This window comes from Blennius ocellaris (genome assembly GCF_963422515.1).
Source record: "Blennius ocellaris genome assembly, chromosome: 14".
Lineage (NCBI taxonomy): Eukaryota > Metazoa > Chordata > Actinopteri > Blenniiformes > Blenniidae > Blennius > Blennius ocellaris.
The window spans coordinates 25,900,965-25,928,023 of NC_137663.1; the positions used below are offsets into that span (position 1 = coordinate 25,900,965).

General features: G+C 45.5%; 1 protein-coding gene across 1 annotated transcript; it reads right to left on the reverse strand.

Annotated features, from left to right (window-relative positions):
* wscd1b (WSC domain containing 1b) lies at positions 1 to 26,970 on the reverse strand (the record flags this gene model as incomplete). The annotated part of the gene is made up of 8 exons (XM_080509067.1): positions 1 to 368; positions 3,338 to 3,538; positions 3,634 to 3,798; positions 5,244 to 5,493; positions 6,884 to 7,005; positions 8,958 to 9,142; positions 11,289 to 11,403; positions 26,544 to 26,970. 8 exons carry the CDS (start codon positions 26,968 to 26,970, stop codon positions 1 to 3), a joined length of 1,833 nt encoding a protein of 610 aa, XP_080365193.1.
* Positions 26,971 to 27,059: the final 89 nt, after the last annotated feature.

The window sequence follows — 27,059 nt, forward strand, 5'->3', positions numbered from 1 at the left end:
TCATCTCGGGAGGTACTCCTCCGGCAGCCGGCTGAAGTTCCGGCTCCGCAGCGCCTCGTCCACCGTGGCGGCGAGGGAGTCGATCAGACGCCGCATGTCGGCGGTGAAGGGGTCGGCGGCGGCGGCGGCGTCGGCGGGCCGCCGCGCCGCCGAGCGCTTGAAGTGGCCGTCCTGGTTGGTCTGCGCGCAGAGCAGCCGCTCCTCCGTCAGCGTGGCGTTCAGGAAGGCGGCGACGACGCGCAGCTGCGGCAGCAGCGCCCGCTGCAGCTCCTCGTAGTGCACCACCAGCAGGCGGCGCCCGAACTTCAGCCAGCTCAGGGCGTGGGACGCCCACCAGGGGGCGTAGCTGGACACGAACTCTGGCCACTCTGCGGGGGAGGGGGGGGGGGGGGGGGGGACAGAGGGGACAGGTCACTGGTCCGTCGGCGTACAAATAGAGATTTTATCTGCTTTTGGCTCAGAGCTGCAGTACCACCAGCAAACACAGGGGGCAGTAGTTACTGTTTAACGCCATCAAGCTGCTGAATCAATACTATTTTAGTTTATTTCTTTAGAGTATAAAGTATTTTAGTATTTTGTTTGAATTTTAGGAATCCTAGTATTGAATTTTAATGGTTATTGTTGATGTTATTAATGTTAATAATGTTAAGAATATTAATAATATTAATAATGGTAATGTTAGTAATATTAATAATGTTAAGAATATTAATAATGTTGATAATGTTAACAATAGGAATAATGTTAATAATATTAATAATGTCAATAATGTTAATAATGTTAAGAATATTAATAATGTTTAGAATATTAATAATGTTGATAATGTTAAGAATATTAAGAATGTTAAGAATATTACTGATTTTATTGGAGGTTATATCTATAATCTGTTCCTGCTTCTTGTATTTTCTATATAATGTGTTCCATAAGATTTACTTAATATCTGTAGGAACCTTTATGGAAGTCACTGCGAAAGTTCTACATTTTTACGGTACGTTCTATTTGTAAATATGTATTATTATATATAGTTGTGTTCCTGCAGACATCTGGTACGGAGCATCTTTTCTTTAACATTAACGTTTATGTACAAAAATAAACTTAATGAATGACTACTGGTACTTTATTGATACTTTTTAAAATTCAATGTTACTTTATTTATACTTTGTAACCATTCATGGTACTTTATTGATTATTGATTTTAAAATGTTACCAGTACTTTATTGATACTTTTATAACTTTTACTAGTACAATGCTTGATACTAATCAACCATCCATGGTACATTATTGATACTTTTTATCCATTAAATTCTAATTTTATGAATTTATTAACTTTTAATGGTATTTAATTGATACTTTTTTGTGTTTATGTAAATATATGTATATTTAAATCATGATTTCCGAGGTATGTATGTATGTATGTATCTATCTATTGTATAATATTGTGAAGTATTTCCAGACGGTTTGTTGACGACGACGATCCACTGGAAACAGATTCTTTTTTCTTTTTTCAGCCCCGTTTTCATTCCAGACACATTCAGACGGCTCATATTTTCAGTTCTGCATTTCAGAAAAGTCATTTTTGCCGTGCCTCTCGTCTCGTCTCGTCTCGTCTGTCAATCTCGAAGCAAAAAACAACAAACAAACTAAAAAAAAAAAAAAAACGTCTGATGGCCAAGCCACACGACCTCAAACAAAACAGAAACGACTGTTCCAATCAGGTTCGTCACTGTTCTGCACTAAATTACTCTTTTAATCATCCGGAGAACATTTAACCTTTAAATTGTTTGTCAAATCAAAACCATGTTTTTGTGTCATTTTGATTTATTAGGAATCTTTTAGTCTGTTTGTTCTAATTAAATGTTTTTAAATCAATGTTTAGAAACCTCGTGGAGAGAAAGTCTCTGGTCTGAGTTCTTAAAGCGACGGCGCATTTCAATTAACTCTTCATTCATACGTTTGCGGTTATTGTTCATTTTGCAAACATAAATATTTTAATAGAACGTTATTTAGTTAAAGGGGTCGTTTTATTTCAACACTTTCACTTGTTCCCTTTGGCCCCAAATCGTCCAGCTTGATTCTCCTCCATTAGAATGTTGGATCCCAGGAGCTACATTCAGAATCTGCTGTGTCTGTGTGAGCTGGACTGGCTCCGCCCCCACACACGTCCATCTATGGGCAGAGGAAGGAAGTACTTCCTCTCGTGGCGCCATGTGCCAGAGCAGAGCTGCCTGATTGTGGGAGGAGTTTCTAGTAATGTAGTTTCTAGATTGTGGGAGGAGTTTATCATAATGTAGTTTCTAGATTGTGGGAGGAGTTTCTAGTAGTGTAGTTTCTAGATTGTGGGCGGAGTTTCTAGTAATGTAGTTTCTAGATTGTGGGAGGAGTTTCTAGAAATGTAGTTTCTAGATTGTGGGAGGAGTTTCTAGAAATGTAGTTTCTAGATTGTGGGAGGAGTTTCTAGTAATGTAGTTTCTAGATTGTGGGCGGAGTTTCTAGTAATGTAGTTTCTAGATTGTGGGAGGAGTTTATCATAATGTAGTTTCTAGATTGTGGGAGGAGTTTATCAGAATGTAGTTTCTAGATTGTGGGAGGAGTTTATCAGAATGTAGTTTCTAGATTGTGGGAGGAGTTTCTAGTAATGTAGTTTCTAGATTGTGGGAGGAGTTTATCATAATGTAGTTTCTAGATTGTGGGAGGAGTTTATCATAATGTAGTTTCGAGATTGTGGGAGGAGTTTATCATAATGTAGTTTCTAGATTGTGGGAGGAGTTTATCATAATGTAGTTTCTAGATTGTGGGAGGAGTTTATCATAATGTAGTTTCTAGATTGTGGGAGGAGTTTATCATAATGTAGTTTCTAGATTGTGGGAGGAGTTTATCATAATGTAGTTTCGAGATTGTGGGAGGAGTTTATCAGAATGTAGTTTCTAGATTGTGGGAGGAGTTTATCATAATGTAGTTTCGAGATTGTGGGAGGAGTTTATCATAATGTAGTTTCTAGATTGTGGGAGGAGTTTATCAGAATGTAGTTTCTAGATTGTGGGAGGAGTTTATCATAATGTAGTTTCTAGATTGTGGGAGGAGAGGAAGGAGGAAGTACTTCTTCTCGTGGTGCCATGTGCCAGAGCAGAGCTGCCTGATTGTGGGAGTAGTCAAAAGGGGGGAGGAGCCTACCTTGATTGTGATTGGCTAAAACCCCCGATGACACTACACAGGGTTTGATTTCTGACTGGCTGCTTGGAGCAACACACTTTTTAAAAGAGAGAGAGGGAGAGAGGACACGCTTCCCTCGATTTGAACGATCACGTGACGTCTCGGCTCCGCCCACTGCGCCCGCCGGTACCTTTGCTCTTCCACTGAGCGTCGGTGGCGTGCCCCAGGTGTCCGGCGCACTTCCTGTTGAACTCGGCCACCAGGGAGCGGTACGGGTTCCGGATCAGCAGGATGGCCGAGTCGAACATGTCGATGTCCTTCTGGCCGCTCTCGTGCGTCTTCACGCAGATGCTGCGGCCGCTCTTCCAGTAGTCCTTCTCCCCTTTGAAACCTGCGGGGGGGGCGCCACAGACAAAAATCGCACGCTCAGCGTTTGGCGGCGGCCCCGACCCCAGAGGCCACGCCCCTCCCATAGGCCACGCCCACCTCTGTTGTACAGCGTGCCGTCGAAGTAGAAGCTGCCGGTGTAGTAGCCGGTGACGAGCTCGATCAGGTGGCGCACCCAGGTGTTTCCGGCGCCGGGGAAGCTGGACAGCGCCACCAGGGAGCTGGACCTCTGAGGCAGGAACATCCTCTCTCTGCACCTGGAGGCTGAGAGCGGCAGGTCAGGCCTCGCGACGGCACGGCGGGGAAACAAAACCAGGCACTTCTCATGAATGCGACGTCCGACGGCTTCGTTCCGCCTCCAGACGCTTTGACACTGATGTTAAACTTTACATTGTTTAACGTCACTGACCTGTTTTTGTTTTTCTTTACGCGTGCTGTCAAAAATAACGGGTTGATTTAATTCATTGATTTGAAATGTTTAATCTTTAGAATCCTGACTTTTAAATGCAAAATTCAGACTTTAAACTTAGAATTCTGACTTTTAAATGCAAAATTCAAACTTTAAACTCAGAATTCTGACTTTTAAACTCAAAATTCTGACTTTAAACTTAGAATTCTGACTTTTAAACCCCAAATTCGGTCTTTAAACATAGAATTCTGACTTTTAAACCGCAAATTCTGACTTTAAACTTAGAATTCTGACTTTTAAACACAAAATTCGGCCTTTAAACTTAGAATTCTGACTTTTAAACCCCAAATTCGGACTTTAAACCCCAAATTCGGACTTTTAAACTCAGAGTTCTGACTTTTAAACCCAAAATTCAGACTTTTAAACCCAAAATTCAGACTTTTAAACCCAAAATTCTGACTTTAAACACAAAATTCTGACTTTAAACACAAAATTCTGACTTTTAAACACAAAATTCTGACTTTTAAACACAAAATTCTGACTTTAAACACAAAATTCTGACTTTTAAATGCAAAATTCAGACTTTAAACTCAGAATTTAAATTTTGAATTCTGACTGTAAACTCAGAATTCTGACTTTTAAACTCAGAATTCTGACTTTAAACTCAGAATTCTGACTTTTAAACCCAAAATTCGGACTTTTACATGCAAAATTCAGACTTAAAACTTAGAATTCTGACTTTAAAGCCAAAATTCTGACTTTAAACTTTCAACGTTTTTTTTCGCAGAGTTCTGACTTTAAAGTCAGAATTGTGAGAAAAAACTCAGAACTCAGGGTTTCTTTTTCCAGTGGCCTTAATCCTCTTCCATATATTTGTGTTTCTTTTTTAAATCTGTTAATAAAAAGCCTCAAATATAAAAAAGGTGGCCTTAATATTTATTTATTATTTATTTTATTATGAAGTGTTCAAATTCTATTTTCAAATAAGGTTGTGACCAAATGTATAGAAATGCATCATTTCTGCCTCGAGTAAGTTTTTGTTGGTGTCATTCAGTAACTTTGACAATCATTATTATTATTATCATCTAGATTTCACAAAATGAATATACTTTTGACAATTTAGTCCAAAACATCGGATGTATAAAAGCACAGAAAGCATTTTTGTATCACTAGAAACTTTAAATGATGAGAAATATTAACTCATTCAGTGTAAAGTGAGATCTTTGATCTGCGAGATCTTTGATCTGTGAGATCATGCGATCATATGAAGTCATGTGACTGAACGTTCCTCAGGACTGACCGAGCAGCGGCGTGTGGTAGACCTGGTAGTGGTCCGGCTCCGCCGGGCCTGCTGGGGAGGGGCTGGCGGTCCGGTTGGTTCCGGTCCGGTTGGTTCCGGTCCGGTTGGTTCCGGTCCGGTTGGTTCCGGTCCGGTTGGTGTCGGCGGCTCCGACGCAGCGCCGCTCGTCCGACTGCTGGTCGAGGTTGAAAAGAGACGACGTCCAGGTGCAGAAGCAGTGAGGCTTCCTGAGCACCGCCAGCGGGAGCTCCTGCAACCAGACCCACACTCTGGTAACTGACCTTTGACCCCCAAACAACCGAGGCTGAGGGTCCTTCCTCACAGGCTCTCCTATCTCCTTCCCTATCTCCTTTCCTCTCTACCTTTCCTTAACCCTGTGGATGATGTCACCCGCGTTAAGGGAAGGTGCTAGGAGGCTTCAGAAAGGAGTTAAGGAAAGGTGTTAGGAGGCTTCCTAAAGGAGTTAGGGAAAGGCGATTACCCTTTAAATGTCGTCGCCGCAAGGACTTGTGGGGCAGCATGATCTCGTGTCCTTTGGTAAAGGAAGCATCAGTGTTTCCTAGGCTAAAGGAGGCTCTAAAGGAAGCATCAGTGTTTCCTAGGCTAAAGGAGGCTCTAAAGGAAGCATCAGTGTTTCCTAGGCTAAAGGAGGCTCTAAAGGAAGCATCAGTGTTTCCTAGGCTAAAGGAGGCTCTAAAGGAAGCATCAGTGTTTCCTAGGCTAAAGGAGGCTCTAAAGGAAGCATCAGTGTTTCCTAGGCTAAAGGAGGCTCTAAAGGAAGCATCAGTGTTTCCTAGGCTAAAGGAGGCTCTAAAGGAAGCATCAGTGTTTCCTAGGCTAAAGGAGGCTCTAAAGGAAGCACTGAGTCTCCTTTCCTCAGTGACAATTTGAACGTTCCTTGTCATGGCTGCCACTTAAACACTTAAGGAAAGGTGGCTAGGAAAGGAGATAGGAGGGACTATTAGGACACACCCCCAACGTTTTAATTCAGGTTCCTTCAGATCTCAGGCTCTGGGCCAAAGTGAGGAAAGTTCTAGAAGCGTCACGCAGCCACGCCTCCTCCTCTCCTCCTCCTCTCCTCCTCTCCTCCTGCTCCTCCTCCTGTCCTCCTCCTCCTCTCCTCCTCCTCTCCTCCTCTCCTCCTGCTCCTCCTCCTGTCCTCCTCCTCCTCTCCTCCTCCTCTCCTCCACCTCTCCTCCTCTCCTCCTCCTCCTCTCCTCCTCCCCTCCTCTCCTCCTCCTCCTCCTCACCTCCTCCTCCTCTCCTCCTGCTCCTCCTCACCTTATCTCCTCTCCTCCTCCTCTCCTCCTCTCCTCATCCCCCTCTCTTCTCCTCCTCCTCCTCCTCCCCTCCTCTCCTCCTCCTTCTCCTCCTCTCCTCCCCCTCCTCCTCCTCGTCCTCTCCTCCACCTCTCCCCCTCTCCTCCTCCTCCTCCTCACCTCCTCCTCCTCTCCTCCTGCTCCTCCTCACCTTATCTCCTCTCCTCCTCCTCTCCTCATCCCCCTCTCTTCTCCTCCTCCTCCCCTCCTCTCCTCCTCCTCCTCCTCTCCTCCTCCCCTCCTCCTCCTCCCCTCCTCTCCTCACCACCTTTTCCTCTCTTCTTCAGTCTGAGCGCCCGGCGGGACGAGGAGGCGCCTCACCTTGTCGGTGCAGGTCTCGATGCAGGACTGCGTGGTGAGGTTGGGCTGGAGGGAGGAGGCGGGGAAGGAGGCGACGGCGCTCCTCGGCAGGGCGAAGCAGCCGCGGTGGTGGATGTTTTTGACTGGAGGGGAGAGAAAAGACAAGGCGGGCGTTAGGCTCCTCCCCCCCGGCCGCCGCTCTCGCGGCTCATTTGCATCCCGTCGAGGAGAAAAAATGTAAATTCGAAAGTGAAGTAATCATTTTCCTTTACTTGACTGAATTCTGTTTCGGCGGCCGATCTCCAGAGACGCCGGCGCCCCCGACCATGAATATTAATGCTGTTTATGATTATGGATTCATTATTTAATAGATTCGACCTTGCCAGGGACGGGAAGCGGTGTGTTAAAGGAAGGGAAAAAAAACATTTTTAATGGAGAAATCCGGGATAATCGGGCCTGGATGTGTCATCGCTGCTATAAATTGGTTCGGCTCTGGCAGGATTTCAGAAAAAAAAATATATAAGCGAGCGAGTCTGATGCTGGAAACGTTTAGATCGGCGAAATACTACACACACAACAAAATGTGATCTGTGGGGTAAAACTGTAATATTTTAAATTAACAATTGAACATCATTTGTGGAGCATCAATATGACAATAACATGATATATTCATAAATTAATCCAAAAAAAAACCTACATATACATGGAAGCAAAACTATCATTTATCCTCATTCATCAACTTTAACAAATAAAGTTATGTCTTCAAAAACTGCAGTTTTCTGTTGGTGTTTAATGCAGAAGGGAAGAAAAAACAACGCCAGCGTCTCCGGTTGGTACTTCCTGTCGTGGCGCCATGTGCCAGAGCAGAGCTGCCTGATTGTGGGAGGAGTTTCTAGTAATGAAGTTTCTAGATTGTGGGGGGAGTTTCTAGTGATGTAGTTTCTAGATTGTGGGAGGAGTTTCTAGTGATGTAGTTTCTAGATTGTGGGAGGAGTTTCGAGTAATCTAGTGGGAGGAGTTTCGAGTAATGTCGTTTCTAGATTGTGGGAGGAGTTTCGAGTAATCTAGTGGGAGGAGTTTCGAGTAATGTGGTTTCTAGATTGTGGGAGGAGTTTCGAGTAATCTAGTGGGAGGAGTTTCGAGTAATGTGGTTTCTAGATTGTGGGAGGAGTTTCGAGTAATCTAGTGGGAGGAGTTTCGAGTAATGTCGTTTCTAGATTGTGGGAGGAGTTTCGAGTAATGTGGTTTCTAGATTGTGGGAGGAGTTTCGAGTAATCTAGTGGGAGGAGTTTCGAGTAATGTCGTTTCTAGATTGTGGGAGGGGTTTCTAGTAATGTAGCTTCTAGATTGTGGGAGGAGTTTCGAGTAATGTCGTTTCTAGATTGTGGGAGGAGTTTCTAGTAATGTCGTTTCTAGATTGTGGGAGGAGTTTCTAGTAATGTCGTTTCTAGATTGTGGGAGGGGTTTCTAGTAATGTAGCTTCTAGATTGTGGGAGGAGTTTCGAGTAATGTCGTTTCTAGATTGTGGGAGGAGTTTCTAGTAATGTCGTTTCTAGATTGTGGGAGGAGTTTCTAGTAATGTCGTTTCTAGATTGTGGGAGGGGTTTCTAGTAATGTAGCTTCTAGATTGTGGGAGGAGTTTCGAGTAATGTAGTTTCTAGATTGTGGGAGGAGTTTCTAGTAATGTCGTTTCTAGATTGTGGGAGGAGTTTCTAGTAATGTCGTTTCTAGATTGTGGGAGGAGTTTCTAGTAATGTCGTTTCTAGATTGTGGGAGGAGTTTCTAGTAATGTCGTTTCTAGATTGTGGGAGGAGTTTCTAGTAATGTCGTTTCTAGATTGTGGGAGGAGTTTCTAGTAATGTATTAAAATTACGTGCACGAGCAGTGAAATATAATAAAGTTTTGGTTCCTAAACTGATTCCAGACTCGCTCCTCTGGCAGGTTTTTTTGTTGTTTTTTTCTATTTTAATTTTCTGTTTTTCCAAGTTCACAGAGTTCAGCTCTTCCCCGACTCGTCAGTGCGGTCACCCCCCACGGCTGTATGGCGTAGATAATGAATAGCAAGGCAGCACAGTGGGGGGGGGTGGAGACTCACATCGTCGTTGCCCCGGCAGCTGCTCCTCCACCTTGTAGATGGAGAGCCGCCCCACGCCGCCGCAGGGCGAGCCTCGCTCGCCGCGACACACCAGACTGCAGTCCTCCTCCGGCGCCCGGGGGCTGCTGATCCGGTTCCCGCAGTGGCACTCCGCTCCGTACTCCAGCCCGGCATACTGGTACCCACTGACACACACACACACACACACACACACACACACACACACACACACACACACACACACACACACACACACACACACTGGGTTATTGCCCCAGCCCGAGGCGATCCATAACCCCCGAGCAAGTCGCCCTCTGGCGAAACGCCCACGTTGCACATTAGGTAGTTTTAGACGCGTTTAACTCAAACGTCTCCTTCGTTCTCAGGAATCGTCTTCCGTCGCTGATCAAACGCTAAAGTCTTCAACCGATTTCACCAAAACCGCTGATTTTTCCCCCTTTTTACCAGATAATATTCTTCCAGGTCATTAGAAAACGTGAGATTGTAGCTTATAAAGTCATATATTTTGATTTTGGGCTATTTAACAAAAACGACAGCTCATGAAGCATTTAGGTTGTTTTTTTTTTCTTCCATTTTGAGCTTTTTTAACGGTTTCGTCATATTAAGTGTCACGAAATTTCCTGGTAAAACTTCCAGGAGACAAAAGTTCAGAGAACTCAGACTGAGAGCAGCTGAAAAGATTAAAACATGATTTATAATAAAAACCTTGCAGGAAGACGAGACACAGATCAAACCCGTCATGACATTTTTTATCTTTTACAGTTTAGCCATGTCAGCAGTTTTAACCATTTTAGCTTCCGAACTCTTTGTAAAATTGTTTTTAGCAGCAGTCATGATAGTTTGTTTTTTTTTAAACTACTTTTTAGATATTTTGTCTTTTCACTTGTTTAAGCTATCTTAGCTTTTTTAAAGCGTTTTAGTAGCTTTATGCTTTTTGACCTTCAACAGCAGTTTTCAACAGTTTTAGCTGATTTACCTTCTTTAAGCCATTATGAGACATCTTAGCATTTTAAGCCATTTTGCCGATGTTTAAGCCTCTTTAAGTTTAATTCGCTATTTTAGCAGCTTTAAATTCGTGAGCTGTGTTTATCGGTGCTTCTTCTTTCATTTCCATTCGTTTTCAGCTGCATTTAGCAACTCAACGTGTTTTGGCCACATTTCCCTCAGAGGAGGAAGTCGGAGGTGAGCGTCTCTTTGAAAGATTGAGATTTTAAAAGGCAAAATAACGTTTTGGATGTTTTCGACGCGCCGTCGTGAGAAAGCTGGAGGGAAACGCTGCAGAGCCCCGGGCTGGTCTGACGCTTTCTACTGGCTGAACTGCCGTCACCTCTGATCTGCACTTTACATATCAAGACTGCTGTGACTCACCCCCCCCCCCCCCCCCCCCCCTCCCGCCCCCACCCCCCATCGCCTTCTTCATCCTGGCTCCTTGGGAAAAGACAGAGACCTCATCAAAACTGACCTTTTTCATTCACGTCCTTTGAAGCTTCCTCATAAATTGCCTTGACTTTTTACTTTTGCTCATCGCTGTAATTGGCCCCCGCTCAGGTAACGAGCGCGGGGTGTGTGTGTGTGTGTGTGTGTGTGTGTGTGTGTGTGTGTGTGTGTGTGTGTGTGCGCGGTGGGCCCGAGGACGTGAGCGCCAACCCTCAGACCGACTGCATCCGTCTGTTCCAGTGGGCCGGCGCTCGGCTCCTCGCTGCTGATTTATAAAAGGGAATAATTCAAGCTGGGGTCAGTCAGTCAGTCCCCGGGTCGCTTTGAAAGACGAGAAAGAAAGAGAGAGAGAAGAAAAGAGAGAAAGAAAGAAAGAAAGAAAGAGAAAGAAAGAAGTCCACCTGCCTCTCAGGCTGATGGATTCGCCCACATAACCACCACCATGTCCTCGTGCCACACCGAGAGGAGGTGGAGGTGGAGGAGGTGGAGGAGGAGGAGGAGGAGGAGGAGGAAGAGGAGGATGAGGATATGGAGGAGGAAGAGGAGGAGGGGGGTTACTGATTTATTCCCCCGCTGCTGGAGTCAGCTCATTAAGCTTTCCAACACACACCCTCCTCCCTCCTCCCTCCTTCTTCTGCAACAGATCAACCCTTCTGTCCTGGCCTGCTCTTCCTCCTCCTCCTCCTCCTCCTCCTCCTCCTCCTCCTCCTCCTCATCTTTTACTGTCATCCAGCCACCTGGCTCCGTCCGTCAGCGCCCAAACACAGGAGGCATTCACGGCGGGGGCCGGGACCCGGAGCGTTTACTCACACAGCGGGCCCTCTGTGCCCCCCCCCCCACTCTCCTCCCCCCCCCCCCCCCCTCCCCCGTTACCTTTCCGTGCAGGTGTCCTGACACAAGGAACTGGTCATTTTGCGCAGGTCGTAGAGCATGGTCCCTCCGAGGGCTCGCTCGCTGGCGTTGTGCAGGAAACAGCCCATGTAGGTTCCTGCAAGTGCGTTTAAAAAAAATAATAAATCATTGTTGAAAACAGAAGCCTGACAGCTTATAGAGCGGGTGCATGAAATCAAATTCCTTGGAAATCTCACATCGAATATATATCTACGAAAATCTCAAGAAGCATTGCAGTAATAGCAAAAGCGAAGCACATTTTAAATATCAAAGCTCTACACACCTTATACTGTTCTCTGATTTTGCCCTATTTATATTATTGTACTGTGGTTTGGGGTAGTACTTATAAAAACACAGTAAAACCAAGAGTAATGTTACAAAAAAGAGCTATTCGATTAATTCATAAAGGTTTCTGGACCACACAAATTTTTAAAATCAAAAATCATGACGTTTAGTGACATTGTTGAGTTCCGAGCAGTACAGATGTTCTATAAAGCAAGCTACAAACTGTTACCGAGCCAAATACAAAGAAGGTTCCCAGATCGTACTGGTCGTTATGAAATACGTGATAAATTAAACTTTAGGACTCAGAAACACATTAGAACCCTGAAAAGTTTGAGCCCGACAGTTAATAGTGAACGATTGTGGAACAAATTGGAGTTGAAACGACGTCCAAACATCAACCTCTTCAAATATAAATACAAACAAAAGATTTTTGAAACATACAGAGAAGAAGAAATGCATTGAAGAAGTAGGATCAGTGTGAGTGTGTGTCGTAAGTTTGGTCCGTGTTGATTTAGTCCTTTGAAATGTGGGAGGTTCTTTTTTGTTAATGTTTTTGTTGTTGTTGACGTTTTGTTCTTTCTATTCTAGTGTGGAATGGACTTTTTGTTGCTCTGAGTTTGAGCGTGGAGCTCATGAGCTTCTTGCTTCAGCCCCACTGCTTTTGAGCAGAATGTGTACTGCTCAAATAAGATAAGATAAGATAAGATAAGATAAGATAAGATAAGATAAGATAAGATAAGATAAGATAAGATAAGATAAGATAAGATAAGATAAGATAAGATAAGATAAGATAAGATAAGATAAGATAAGATAAGATAAGATAAGATAAGATAAGATAAGATAAGATAAGATAAGATAAGATAAGATAAGATAAGATAAGATAAGATAAGATAGATAGATAGATAGATAGATAGATAGATAGATAGATAGATAGATAGATAGATAGATAGATAGATAGATAGATAGATAGATAGATAGATAGATAGATAGATAGATAGATAGATAGATAGATAGATAGATAGATAGTAGAGTAGAGTAGAGTAGAGTAGAGTAGAGTAGAGTAGAGTAGAGTAGAGTAGAGTAGAATTGAATTGAATTGAATTGAATTGAATTGAATTGAATTGAATTGAATGGAATGGAATGGAATGGAATGGAATGGAATGGAATGGAATTGAATTGAATTGAATTGAATTGACATGAGATAGATAGATAGATAGATAGATAGATAGATAGATAGATAGATAGATAGATAGATAGATAGATAGATAGATAGATAGATAGCTAGCAATTAAAATAAAAGCTCGGTGGCTTGAAACCAGCAAACCTCCTTCTTTCTGCCCCCCTCCCTCTGTGAGACTGAACACCGTGGGGTTTGTGGGGCAGAATAAAGCAGTCGTCACCTCGGGCTGCGGGGAGCAGTAATGGGAATTTACTCAGGACGACGTAATGCCGACTGAATGAATCATCAGTCAGGCTAAATGACAGCTCCATCAGTTATGAAAGCGGCGGCGGCTGCGGCTCTGAAAACCTGAATTACTGTGTGATAATGCCCTTTATTTATACATCAGCCAAGTGACACGGACGGTGACGTGTTTTTCCAGGTTTATTCTGTCAGTCTGGGCTTTTTTTTTAATTCAAAAATAAAAAAATCAAATAAAAAAAAAACGACAGCGACTAAAATAATCCTCTCAGAGCTGCGGGGACGATCAGTTTGTGAAGGTCAGCGCAGATGTTTTCAGGACGACTCGTCATAAAGCTCTCACATTGAAATCCCGGCGTCTTTAAATCAAAACCGAGATTCACCCACGCGCACGAGATATAAACAGCCCAGTGACGAGCGGCGCTAGGCTAACAGTCTGTTATTAGCTCTTCTCATTTTAAAGACTTACTCATTTTTCTGTTGCTCTCACGATTTGAAACTCTGTGCCGCTATAAATACAAAACAACATTAAATATTCAACTGCAAGCTGCTCATTTTTATATATCCTGAACATTTACTAACAGTTTTAGTAAAAACCTGAACTCGTTAGCTGCGTTTTATTAAAGCCGCGCGCTATTTGTTGCTCATTTATTTGACGGCAACCTTGAAAACCCCCGAAGCTCGGTGGAGAAACAGAGCGTGTTTTATTGGCTCATAATTTGTTTTGACGACTTCAGAAAAACTTCCAACCTGGGACGCAACGATACTCGTACTCACAGCAGATCCCCGACGCAAGCTAGTCGTACGTGACGCTGAACATCAGCAGAATTAGAAGCAAGAGACAGTAAATCATTTTCTGCCAAAATATGAAGAGGTGAAATACGGTTCGTAAAACACCGGCAACTTAATCACCAGCGGCGTTAAGCCCTCTGAGTTCACCTGCCGAGCCGAGCTACATGCTACATGCTACATGCTAAAGAGCTTCGCGGCTCACACACCAGCGATATTAAACATGATTAAAGTATGACTGAGCAGAGGAGGATCCTCACACAGCGTGAACACACCGTGAGAGCTAAAAGAAATGAATATAGGAAACGCTAGCATGAACAAACTGACATAAACCCAAAGAGACGACAACTACGTCTACATAGTACCTGGAACGTGTACAAGCCTTGTGCCTCTATCAACCTTTATGAACAAAAATATACTTCAAAAAATTTAACTTATTGGTATTCTCTGCCTCGTTTCACTGCACTTCCGCTTTGTATAGCCCTTCAAAATAAAACATATACCGTTTCGAATATAACTTCGGGAAAAACAAGTAATGCCAGTGTAAAAGCAGCTTCAAAAATAAAACGAACAACAACAACAAGCTATTTAGGTCCTCTACAGCAGCCCCACTTTAAACCAAAATAACCCCCCCTCCCCCTCCCCCTCCCCCCCGTTAGCCTGTTAGCAACACGTAGCCTTCTCTCTCAGCGTGGCTTTTCGTTTCTACGTCTCCAACTTCCTCTATGGCATCAAATCTAAAAGTAAATAAATAAATAAACAACCTCCCATTGTTTCAACTTCCAAACAGAAATCTCTCATATATGACGCCTTTAAGACTCGTAAAAGCTTTAAAAAAATAAAGGTCCCCAGTCGAGGACACGTCTGTAAATAGAAGCTAAAAACAACCAGCATGCTTCGGGACCCGTCACTGTTTTTACTCCGGAGTGTTTTCTCCAACAATGTCGATGCCTCGTGTGACACACACACACTCACACACTTGGCCCGTGACGCGATGTTGACACACTCCTCATGGTCTGGACCGGATCTGGACCCGGACCAGCCTGGATGTGTTGTGTCTAGCTTGGCTCCGGCTCACGTCTCCTCCCAGCGGCGGCGCCAAAGCAGCATCTGCGTCATCACTTTACTCCTGGTAATTATACACGGCGGCACGCGTTCCCCAGCCGTAATATGCAACTAATTTATAACATGACAAGGCCTAATTTATCTTCCCATGTAGATTATTCTTATTCCTACTCCACTCTGAAGCGATTTACTCCCGCTGGAGCGAAAACCAGCGCCGTATAAAGCCGGATGTAACGCATAATGGGCTTCGACGGACTATTATGATGTGCTGACAAGATTAAGGCACCATATAAAATGTCACCTAAATTCAGTCTTTGATGTTATCCTTGTCTCCGCCGCATTCCGGCTTCAAATTGCACTCAGCAGACGCATAAAAGTCTCCTTTACACACAGCGGCTCCTGCGCGGAGGCCAGCATACGCATTCCTTTTGTGTGCAGCCTTCATTTACATCTTCCCTCTCGGGTCTCGGGCTGGAATATTTTTAGGTTACGCTGCACGCCTTTTTTTAACTCGTCCCGGAAATATAGACTGTGGAGACGCCGAGGCGCATCTTTCAGTACATGAAGGACACGCAGCCGGGTGTCTTTAAGGCTAATTTCCCAATTCATCTTTATCGACGTTCCGAAGGAGGCCTCGTGTTCCGAGAGATGCTTTAAGAAGCGTCGGCGGCAAGGTGCGGAGCAAAGCGATGGGGCGTGAAATCCTCTGGCAGGCCGAGCGTCGCCCTGTATCGAATTTGCGATTCAATCAGTGCGTGGCGTCCTCGGAAGCTCTTCGGGAAGCCGAGTCACCAGGCGAGCCCTGGAGGAAACCAGCAGCTGGTGCCTGAGAGCGCCGGCGAGTCGGACCTGCCCACGGAAGGACGCTCCTCGAGAGGCGTCACCCGAGGCCCCGGCACCGCCCCCTCGCCGCCAGCGGGGGCAGGTCGGTGCTTTAATCAAAGTGGAGGTGAGGCCCGGGGCGGCGGCGGCGGCTCGGGGTCAATGGAGGGAAGCGGCTTCGATTCCCACACATGATAGAAACGGCGGCACGTCCGGCCCGACGCTGGGCCGCTTCCTTAAACGTGGAGACAGATGGCTGGAGCCGACTCCTCCCGGCGGGATTGGATGGAAGAGGCTAATGAGAGGACGGCCAAGTCTGAGGCATGCGCCTCCATTAAACAGGACTGACGGTGGTTCAACCACTGTCTCTCCGCTGGAGCTGCGAGATAGCCACTGGGGGTGGAGAGCGCCTGAAGGACAAGGGCACAGGAGATCGTCTTCACACGGTTTCTGAAGAGGTTCTTTTTTTTTTAACTCTTAAAGAAAACTGACACGATAATGTTCTCAAATGCGGCGACGTCTGTTTCACCTCAGTGGCACGAGAGAGAGAAAAGAGCTGGAGGGAATAAAGTGTTGGAATTTGACAGTCCGGAACTAAGTCCAGTGGACATCCAACCGGCAAACTGTCCTCCATCCATCTGTCTCATATGCTCGTGAACAACGATCACCTGTTCGTGCCCCTGGTACTCCCCGCAGACGTCAGGTTCACGGGCAACTCGTCCATGACACATTTTTTCAACATTATTGATTCAAAGGATTGGATTTCAAAGTATATTTGACACGTTTGTAAGGATTAGTAAGTATATTTTGATATTTTACACATTATGCCAATAGTTTTTGCAAATTTTGACATTTTATATGCGGCTTCCAAATAAAAAAAAAAAAAAATCTAAAGTAATTCCTAAAAAACTATATTTACATACACTGTTTAATTTGTTTAAAAATGCTTGTGGTTAAAGTTACATCCAGCTCAGGTTGAACTCGTCATTTCTCGTGTTTCCACTTGGAGCGTCTCTAGCTTCTGCTCAATGTACAAAGATCGCCACGTATATAAAACTGCTCTTTCAATTTGCATGGACTCCGCTGGCGACCAACTTTGAATAATGCAGTAAGTGACGCCACACACAGACGGGGGTATTGGAATGAGGGTTTTGCATGCATGAGGCCTGTTTACATGAGAGTAATCTGATGGAGGCTGAATTGCTTCTGTGTTTGTTTGCCTGTGTTCAGCGTGGAGTAATTGGACGGAGCGCGGAGCCGCGACCGGCGCAAAATGAGACGTGATAACAGAGTCGGACGTGTCGGCGAAGTTACCAAAAAAAAAAACAAGCGTTGCAGCAAATAAATTGGAAAAAGCGTGAAGTGAAAGCCTGAGGGGAAACCAGAGTAAATTCAGGAAAGAGTGCAATACCTACAAAAACAATATATAATAAAGTCTGAAATTAAAAGCCATGGGGGGGCCAGCTGAGGAAATCATCTCATCACAGGAACAGCAGCTAAACAATCGTGATCACTCACGTTCCATTTTAAAGGCGACTGCCGTGTTGACGGTGATCAGGCTCGACCTTTTCGGGCCCCAGAGTGCGCAGAACACGACGTGAAGTCACGCTAAGCAAGCTCTTCACGGAAGTGAATAAGGACGGTCGGCGGGGTTGCCAGATGTGACTGTTTCCAGCCCAAACAAGGTAAAACCCAAACCTCGGCCTGTGTAGGAATCATGATAAACCCATGAAACTACTATATGTATAATAAAGAACACGCCATAAACATACAAAGCACATGACGATCCATTTTCAAGCGGTGGTCCAATACGAACTGATGCAACATTCAACATTTTGGCGTCAGTAGTCGATTTAGAAAAATATCAGGGTTGGTTCTAGATATGATGGAGGCCAGAGTCTGGTGTGAAAGATGTGGGAGTGCAGCGTTCACACGGCCACACAACAGGTTTCATATGAAGTCACTTCCTCAGAAATCCTCAGAAAACACTCCTTTTTTTTCCCCAACACCGCCAACCACCACCTTCCAAACGTTTCCCATTTGACCGGTTCTGAAATACAAGAACGTTGCCGTCTGCAGTTGTTCCCCTGACGCCTGACCGCTGAACATCTGTGCAGATGTTGCACGAGTGTCGCGTTCACACCCCCGTCTCCCGTCTCACCCGGGCCGACCTGAAACTGACAGGGCGTGAAAGCGGTGGGGAAAAAAATTCCCACAGCAAATTCCTAAAAGTGTGACGGCTTCCGACTCGTTCAAAGAGCCCGATCTCACCTCCATGAACGCTAAAGTGTAAAACGGCACATGAATGATTCTGGCTGCCGTCATTCCCCGGCGGCTCTGACCCCCACTAATCCAAACTTTGCAGGAGTGTCGAGCCAAACTTTGCGGAAAATCTGCCATCGTGAAATATCCACCCGGATCGGCGGTCTCCCGCTGCGCGCCGCCTGCAACACCCCCCCCCCCCCCCCCTCCCCTCCCCTCCCCCGATCCGCCAGCGCGTAATACTTCTGATATGTGCTTTACATATCAAGGAATATGTGACTCATCCCTGCGAGGCTCAAAGTTCCCGGCAGCAGACACAAAGTATTATGCATCTCTCGCTTTTATTATAAAATGTTTGAATAGGTAAGGCTGCTGAATCTATGAATATCTGACACTGTGAAAATGTGCGCGGAAACTTTCCCGTCTGGCTGCGTAATGGTATTACCGCCACGCTGCCTCTATGAGATTAGTCGCTGAATAAAGATGGGCTGCAGACCAAGAGGGGGAAAAAGACTTTTCATGTTTTTTCTTTTTTTTTTTTTAAACAAAACTTTTTGGTGATCTGGAGGAGAGTTGGAGCGACTCCTCTTGCACACCACACTCTATAAATAACGAGCGTTTGCGGTCCAGAAGTACCGCGGAGAGGCGTTTAGCGTCCACCGTGGACCCGATGCAATCGTATGCAAACACGCCTCTCCGAGCGGCCGTCGTATAGGTTTAATGAAGCGCTCCGACAAGCCGACCCCCGGCCAGGAGACGAGGGAAAAGGCAGTTTCGCCAACTTTAAAGCTTCTATTAATAAGTGTATGTTAGGAGAGTCGGGTAATTTAACAACAGTGCGGCTTTATCACCCAGTTATTCCTCTAATTTGGCCGATAATTCACCGTGGCATTTTTAAACTGTGGCCCCAGACGTCCGGGCTGCGGTCCAGAGGCTTCAGCCGAGAGAGCTTGAGGAAAGAAGATTGCTCCGGATGGATGACGGCCGTTTAATGGAGCCAAGCCTCGGCTGAGCACCTGACGACGCTCCCGATTTAGCATCCCATCCTTCCCTTCGCCGTCGCCCTGCAAAGTCAGTCCGGAGGCGCAATGTCACGAACCGAACTGGTGGGAACCTCATGGATCCATTGACCCGCCGTCACCCGACGACCGTCAAATAATTGATTCTGTCCAGAGTGTGACGACGATCACCTGAGAAATTGTGGATTTTTTTTTTTTTTTTTTTTTTTAGAAAAGCAGACCAACAATTTGAAGTTTTCACCATTAAATCATAGTTTTATATTGTTGTGTGTTACGGGTGTAAATCACCAGTTTTATCATAATGTGATATTGATTTGCTGAATTCTGCCACGATATGATTTCCCTGCTCCTCCTGCTAGCATCAGTAGCTTCTAGTTCTATAGGTCTATGGCCCTGCTCCTCCTGCTAGCATCAGTAGCTTCTAGTACTACAGGTGTATGGTCCTGCTCCTCCTGCTAGCATCAGTAGCTTCTAGTTCTATAGGTCTATGGTCCTGCTCCTCCTCCTGCTAGCATCAGTAGCTTCTAGTCTATAGATCTATGGCCCTGCTCCTCCTGCTGCTAGCGTCAGTAGCTTCTAGTTCTATAGGTCTATGGCCCTGCTCCTCCTGCTGCTAGCATCAGTAGCTTCTAGTTCTATAGGTCTATGACCCTGCTCCTCCTGCTGCTAGCATCAGTAGCTTCTAGTTCTATAGGTCTATGACCCTGCTCCTCCTGCTGCTAGCGTCATTAGCTTCTAGTTCTATAGATCTATGGCCCTGCTCCTCCTGCTGCTAGCATCAGTAGTTTCTAGTTCTATAGATCTATGGCCCTGCTGCTGCTAGTGTCAGTAGCTTCTAGTTCTATAGCTCTATGCCCTGCTCCTCCTGCTGCTGCTGCTTCGACACTTTCTGATCTCTCACAGACATTTAAATAAAACACGACTTATTCAACAAAACAAAATTGAATAAAAATGAATAGAGCTGCTCATTATAAAGCGTCATTGTACACCAGCGTACAAGCGTCTGCTACTGTTAGCATTAGCTTCAATGTCTTGTTTACTTTTTAGGTTCCCAGCGAGATTCGTCCATGTTTTGTTTTTTTTTATTGTATCAGTATTTTATCTCCGGGTTCGTCTGTTTTCTCTCAAAAGCAAAAACGCTTCCATGCGGCTGATTTATTCCCGAGAGGAGAGACGACGTCTTCGCCTCGTTCACCTCGCGCTCGCGTGGGTGGAAATAGTGACACGGCCGTGTTTATTTCCAAATAACAGCGTAGCTGAACGACGACGGCGTAAAATCGACGTTTTCACTTTGCATCGATGATCGGCGAATCTGTACGTCGGTCCGCATCGACGGGTCGTTAGGTGGACGTTTAGTTTTTGAGAGGAAGAACGAAAGTGAACGGTTTATTGTGAAAATACCTCGTTAGGACGGATTGATGTGAGTTCTGAGTCACTCTTCCACACTAAAGACCCGCAGAACTCACAGTTCTGAAGCTAATGGAGCTCGGCTACACAAAAAAGGGGCGACGCAGGATATCGCACAGATTTTACAATATTGAGAACAATGGGGGACAAAAAAACCTGAGTGTGTCTCATGCCTTTTAAAAATCTCACTGGAGATCGAGTTTAATTCATATTAGTGCATGAAAGAACAATTAGGTCTGAATTTACTGAAGTGAAGTGTCTCGGTTTTAATTATAATGCAGCTAATTGACCATTAAAAAGGAATATTTTTCTCTCTGAATCCTCATTTGGTGATCGTATGCTTATTTATTTTTACGACACCTTTTTGGATAACATGTTTTTTTAATTAACTGGATTTGAGAAGTTTAATATTTAGCTTCTTTTTTTTTTTTTTTTTAAGACAGACACATCTGTTCTCTTAAATTTGGGCTGTTTTCAAGCAAAGCTATGATAAAAATCATTGTGGCTCTAAGCACAGTATTGCATCTAATTCCAAACAGAATCATAAATTAAAATCTTTTAGGTTTTATGCTTGTAAAAAGCCAGAATTATGCTCGCTATGACTACTTTATTATTAAATTCATCCTGAGTCACGTTGGTTATTTAACTATAACTTAAAGATAACACGCTAATCAGAGATAAAATCTTTACAATTAACATCAAACGGTACCATTAACTGTGATAAGTGCATTTCCGATTAAATAATTATCGACGTCATTTTGTACCAAGTTCCCCAATAAGTTTGCTGCGTTTGTGGTTTTAAGTTTATCAAAGCTAAACTTCACTGTTTTGCTCTTCAAATCACACAGAAGAAAAAATAAATAAATAGTAAGGTCACCTCAAAAATGTTCAAAACGCCTCCAGCTACTATTAAAAAAAACAAAACCAAAACAACGCAGTTTAATTAACTGAAAAGAAAATGTAAGTATTCAGGTTTGCGTGTCTTTTTTGTCAAGTAATTATGCTTTTACTATTGAATTGGTTAAAAATATTTCACATTTCCTTGCAGTGTTTTCTAACATCTAAATATTATCTTGCTGTTTATTCGTGTGATGAATCCATCAGTGAATTAAAGGTTAGATGTGAATTCATAAAGGACACGTAAATCAAAATAACTAAAGTTTCCTTACGCTTATTGATTGAGTTGCCGTCCCGATTATATTTTTGTGAGTATTTACTGCATCCGTCTCTATTTACTGTTTAGTTCGTATGAAAAGTGTTTGGCAAACATCTTTTTCTCAACCTATTCAGCTGCAGTTTATAGATCTGTTGGCAGGAGACATTGAAATGATCAATGTATAAACAAGGTTACAGGTTTTTCTTCAAGTTCCTTATGGCTCTCTGTAGAAAGTCGTATAAACTCTCAATAAACCACCAATAAAAGTGAAAAAGTATCAATAAAATGCATGTATAAAGTCCATATATAGGACATTTTGGAGCTTCAGGTTGCACATATACATGCACGCGAATGAATATTTTATTCTACAATCTTGAGAATCTCAAGTGAAGTTAGGAAAATTAATAAAACCCCACAGACCCGCAATAAAAACCTGGTTAACCAACTAACCAACTAGTAAACTACACCCGTTGTGGCGCTGCATGTCCCCCGGTTACCATGTAGATGGAGTCGTAGCGTTTTCAAAAAAGTCGTGTTTTCAGTGACTCCCGATTGCCGTCGCCGTGTTTAACAAAATAAAAGCCACCTGCAATAAAAACCTGGTTAACCAACTAACCAACTAATAAACTACAGCCGTTGTCGCGCTGCATTTTCCACGGTTACCATGGAGACGGAGTCGTAGCGTTTTTTGAAAAGTTGTGTTTTCAGTGACTCAGAGGGCCGTCGCCGTGTTTAACAAAATAAAAGCCACCCGCAATAAAAACCTGGTTAATCAACTATTAAACTACAGCCGTTGTTGCGCTGCATTTCCCCCGGTTACCATGGAGACAGAGTCGTAGCGCTTTTCAAAAAAGTCGTGTTTTCAGTGACTCCCGAGTGCCGTCGCCGTGTTTAACAAAATAAAAGCCACCCGCAATAAAAACCTGGTTAACCAACTAGTAAACTACAGCCGTTGCCGCACTGCATTTCCCCCGGTTACCATGGAGATGGAGTCGTAGCGCTTTTCAAAAAAGTTGTGTTTTCACTGACTCCCGAGGGCCGTCGCCGTATTTAACAAAATAAAAGCCACCCGCAATAAAAACCTGGTTAACCAACTAACCAACTATTAAACTACAGCGTTTGTTGCGCTGCATTTCCCCCGGTTACCATGGAGACGGAGTCGTAGCGTTTTTCAAAAAAGTCGTGTTTTCAGTGACTCCCGAGTGCCGTCGCCGTGTTTAACAAAATAAAAGCCACCCGCAATAAAAACCTGGTTAATCAACTATTAAACGACAGCCGTTGTTGCGCTGCATTTCCCCCGGTTACCATGGAGACGGAGTCGTAGCGCTTTTCAAAAAAGTCGTGTTTTCAGTGACTCCCGAGTGCCGTCGCCGTGTTTAACAAAATAAAAGCCACCCGCAATAATAACCTGGTTAACCAACTAATAAACTACAGCCGTTGTCGCGCTGCATTTCCCCCGGTTACCATGGAGACGGAGTCGTAGCGCTTTTTAAAAAAGTCGTGTTTTCAGTGACTCCCGAGTGCCGTCGCCGTGTTTAACAAAATAAAAGCCTTGTCACTTGATTTTAAATCACCTCAGCCGGTGGCAGAGCGATCATGTCGTGTACGTTAAAAAAAAAAAAAAAAAAAAAAAAGACAGAGAGATATAAAGAGATCTTGCAGGAAGCTTTTCAAGAATGAAATGTTCCACTGGAGGTAATTCTGCCGAATTCATCATGTGCAGTAAACGGCCGAGGCGCTGACAGGCATGGTGAAACAATAGAGTGGCGGTCCGGGGGAAACCCTCAGAGTGCTCCGGTGAGTCTGAAATGATATCGCTTTCTATCTCCCTAATTATTAATTTATTTTTCCCGCAAGTGACTCTGGTGCCTCGTCCTCCTCCGCCGGCTCAGAGAGGCTCAGCGAGCTCCGTCCTTCATCCGGCGGATCCGAAGCACCGGCACGTTTTAAAGTGTCGCGATGAATGTGTGATGGAGCTCCTCTAAAACGTCGCGAGGTGGAGATTCTCCGCCGGCGAGCGGCGAGCGCCTCCTCGCTCGGCTAAAAATGTAAATCACCAAAGATGGAAAACAAACTTGTGTGTTTGCTCCTTCATATATTATTCAGGAGGGGAAAAAAAGCACAGTGTTAAATCGGCACGTCGCCTCGGCGGCAGTATTTCAGTCACACAACGCCGCGCCGCTTTGGAGAGCGGCGGCTTCGCCCGTTGCCATATCTGCTTGGCTTTCAGCGAGCGGCCTTGGCAGCGCCGACACAAGGGCAGTTAATAATTGTAAAAGCACATTAGCTTCCGAGGGAAGGCCGCGGGAACGACGGCGCTGCCGCGGGAACGAGACGGTTTCTTTTTGGTAAGAAACGTCGGGCGTCCTTGAGGTTTGGGAGCGGCGGCGGCGGCGGCGGAACCGACGGCCGACGCTAATTCGTGTAAATAGGAAGGCAGAACGCGGCTAATCGCGGACGCCGCTTCCTTGGCGTCTTGCGCCCGAACGGGCTAGCGAGCGGCAGTGATCCTGACGGAGTCCAGACTCTGTGTGTGTGTGTGTGTGTGTGTGTGTGTGTGGAGCTGCTCAGGCAGGAAAAACCACCTCCACTTCGCTTAATTCCTCGGTTTCACATAAATCTTAGGAAGCAGCCGACACGACTGACCGATACTCATCAAATCAGCAGATCAGAGCAACGACTCCCAACTGACCGGCTGCCGGATTTAATGGAAGAACAACCCAGACATTAACGGTACGTCCACACCACGGAAAAAAAAAACTACCTCTTTCCTCGCCAGACAAAAAAAAAACCTCCGTCCACTTGTCACTGTGAACTCGAGGCTTCAGGGCGTCTAGTACACCTGCCAGGCCTGTAGGGGCGCCGTGACTCCGCAAACACACCAAAAACGCAGAAGAAGACAGAGCACATAGAAATTTAGAAGTAGAATCCTGCTCATAAACCTCTTTATAATACGAGTTCTATAGGTCTATGGCCCTGCTCTTGCTGTTAGCGTCAGTAGCTTCTAGTTCTATAGGTCTATGGCCCTGCTCCTCCTGTTAGCGTCCGTAGCTTCTAGTTCTATAGGTCTATGGCCCTGCTCCTCCTGTTAGCGTCCGTAGCTTCTTGTTCTATAGGTCTATGGCCCTGCTCCTCCTGTTAGCGTCCGTAGCTTCTAGTTCTATAGGTCTATGGCCCTACTCCTCCTATTAGCGTCCGTAGCTTCTAGTTCTATAGGTCTATGGCCCTGCTCCTCCTGCTGTTAGCGTCAGTAGCTTCTAGTTCTATAGGTCTATGGACCTGCTCCTCCTGCTGCTAGTGTCAGTAGCTTCTAGTTCTATAGGTCTATGGCCCTGCCTCTTCCTTTTTCCACAGATGACCGTCTTTGCCTATGTTACTTCACTAGTAACTTATAAATACAACTCTAGCCGCAATCATTTGATCATAAATGATGTTTATCCTTTTTCGATGAACCGATCCCGATACCAGGATGTCGATATCTGCAGATACAGTTACTGTTGCGACACCACAGCTGTTTGCTTTAATATTATTATTATTATCATTATTATTATAAACTCCTCCCTGCAGGAAAGTATGTAATATATGCATGTATTCTCCCAAAAGGCAACGTGATGTTAGTATAATATAGCATTTCCGATCCGTGAATCCCTCTGGTATCGGAACCTGACACCGATACTGGATCGGCCTCATCTCGAAGTGCAATTCATAGAACAATGTTACCGAAGTGAACATAGGAGTGGATATAACCTTCTGCACGCCGCTTGTTATTGGTGTCTAAATGCCGGCTCTCCCAGCGGGGAGTCCGGGGCCCTGGGGGGCTTCGTGCTTCAGTAGGTTTCCTCCAGGTCAGTCGGTTTCCTGCATGTTGTGTGTGTAACGGTGTGTAATACTGCGAATAATTCATGTGGAGCTTGTGACAAAGGCTCCAACCCATCAGCCTCTCCCCACTGAGCCTTTCGCTGTGGAAGCACCGATACCTCTTGTGCAAAGGACAAGTACCAGTGCTAACCTTGAGCTACTTCATGATAGCGAGTACCAATGTGAGTGCTTGTTAAAATCCATAAAGCCTAACCGATATGCAGAACGATTGGCGGAGGCGATGCCTTGCTACCAACCGCCTCCGCGTAGCGTCGACGCTACGTCACCTCCGACAGCTCTGAAGGCGCCGGTGTAGCTAGCATAGCGCAGCGCGTAGCGTCTATCGACACACTGCGCTATGCTACCGTAGACCGTCGACGGAGCTGCTGCTAGTCACACTTTAATCGTGTTTAGCGCGTAGCATCGCTGGTGTGTGAACCTGAAACTCCTTAGCATGTAGCACGTAGCATGTAGCATGGCTTGGAGCTGTGCTTTGCAGTTCGTCAGGCCAACTACTAATAACTACTGGTCCAAATGTCTCTGGTGAAAAAGTTGCTGGTGTTTTACCTCCTCTAGATGTTTTGGCAGAAAAACATTTCGACTCTTATTTTTTTTAACTTCTCTTGTTCACCTGCCGCTGACGTATGACGTAGCGTAGTACGTATCGGGGGAACTCTTTCCGAGTACATGTATGAAGAGTATCAGACCAGATTCCCAATACTTGTAGTTCTATCAGTGAATCACTACATTTAAAGAACAACTCTTAAAAGGACTTGTGGCCTTTTTAAGGTTAAACCAAAACGTGTTTTGTGCTCTGCCAAAGTAGTGATGGAGCTGACGGAGGTGATGGAGGTGACGGCGGTGATGGAGCTGACGGAGGTGATGGCGGTGATGGAGGTGACGGTGGTGATGGAGGTGACGGTGGTGATGGAGGTGATGAAGGTGACGGAGATGATGGTGGTGATGGAGCTGACGGAGGTGACAGTGGTGACGGAGGTGATGGAGCTGACGGAGGTGATGGTGGTGATGGAGCTGACGGAGGTGATGGAGGTGACAGTGGTGACGGAGGTGATGGAGCTGACGGAGGTGATGGTGGTGACGGAGGTGATGGAACTGATGGAGGTGACGTAGCAGAGGGTCAGACGGGTCCTCACCTTTGTGTTTGCTGTTCTTGAGCGGCGGGGCGTTCTGCTCCGGACTCTCCGGCAGCAGACTGTGGAACCAGCGGCGGTGCAGGTGTTGGACGCCGAGGCTGCGGGAGGCGGGCCAGTGCCTCCCGCCCCTCCCCCCGCCTCCGGACACCGCGGGAACGGCGGCGGAGGAGGCGGAGGCGGCGGCGGCCCATCTGGAGCGCGCCCTCACGCCCAGCCCGGCGGCCCTCAGGGCGGTGGGCGGCGCGGCGAGGGACAGCAGCGGCGGGAGGCCGCCGGCGGCGGCGGCGGTGGCGCCCGGCCGGACGCTGGAGCGCTGCAGCAGCAGCACGCTGCCCGCCATCAGGTAGGCGATGCCCAGGCAGAGCAGCAGCATGTGGGCCCGCTTCAGGAGGCAGTGCAGCCTGTGGAGCGGCGGCAGCGGCACCATCCCTCCTCACTGGGGGGCCATCGCATGAAGAAGGACCGACTTACAACCTCATGGCTCTCGAAGACTTGCAGCGTGGCCACAAATCACAC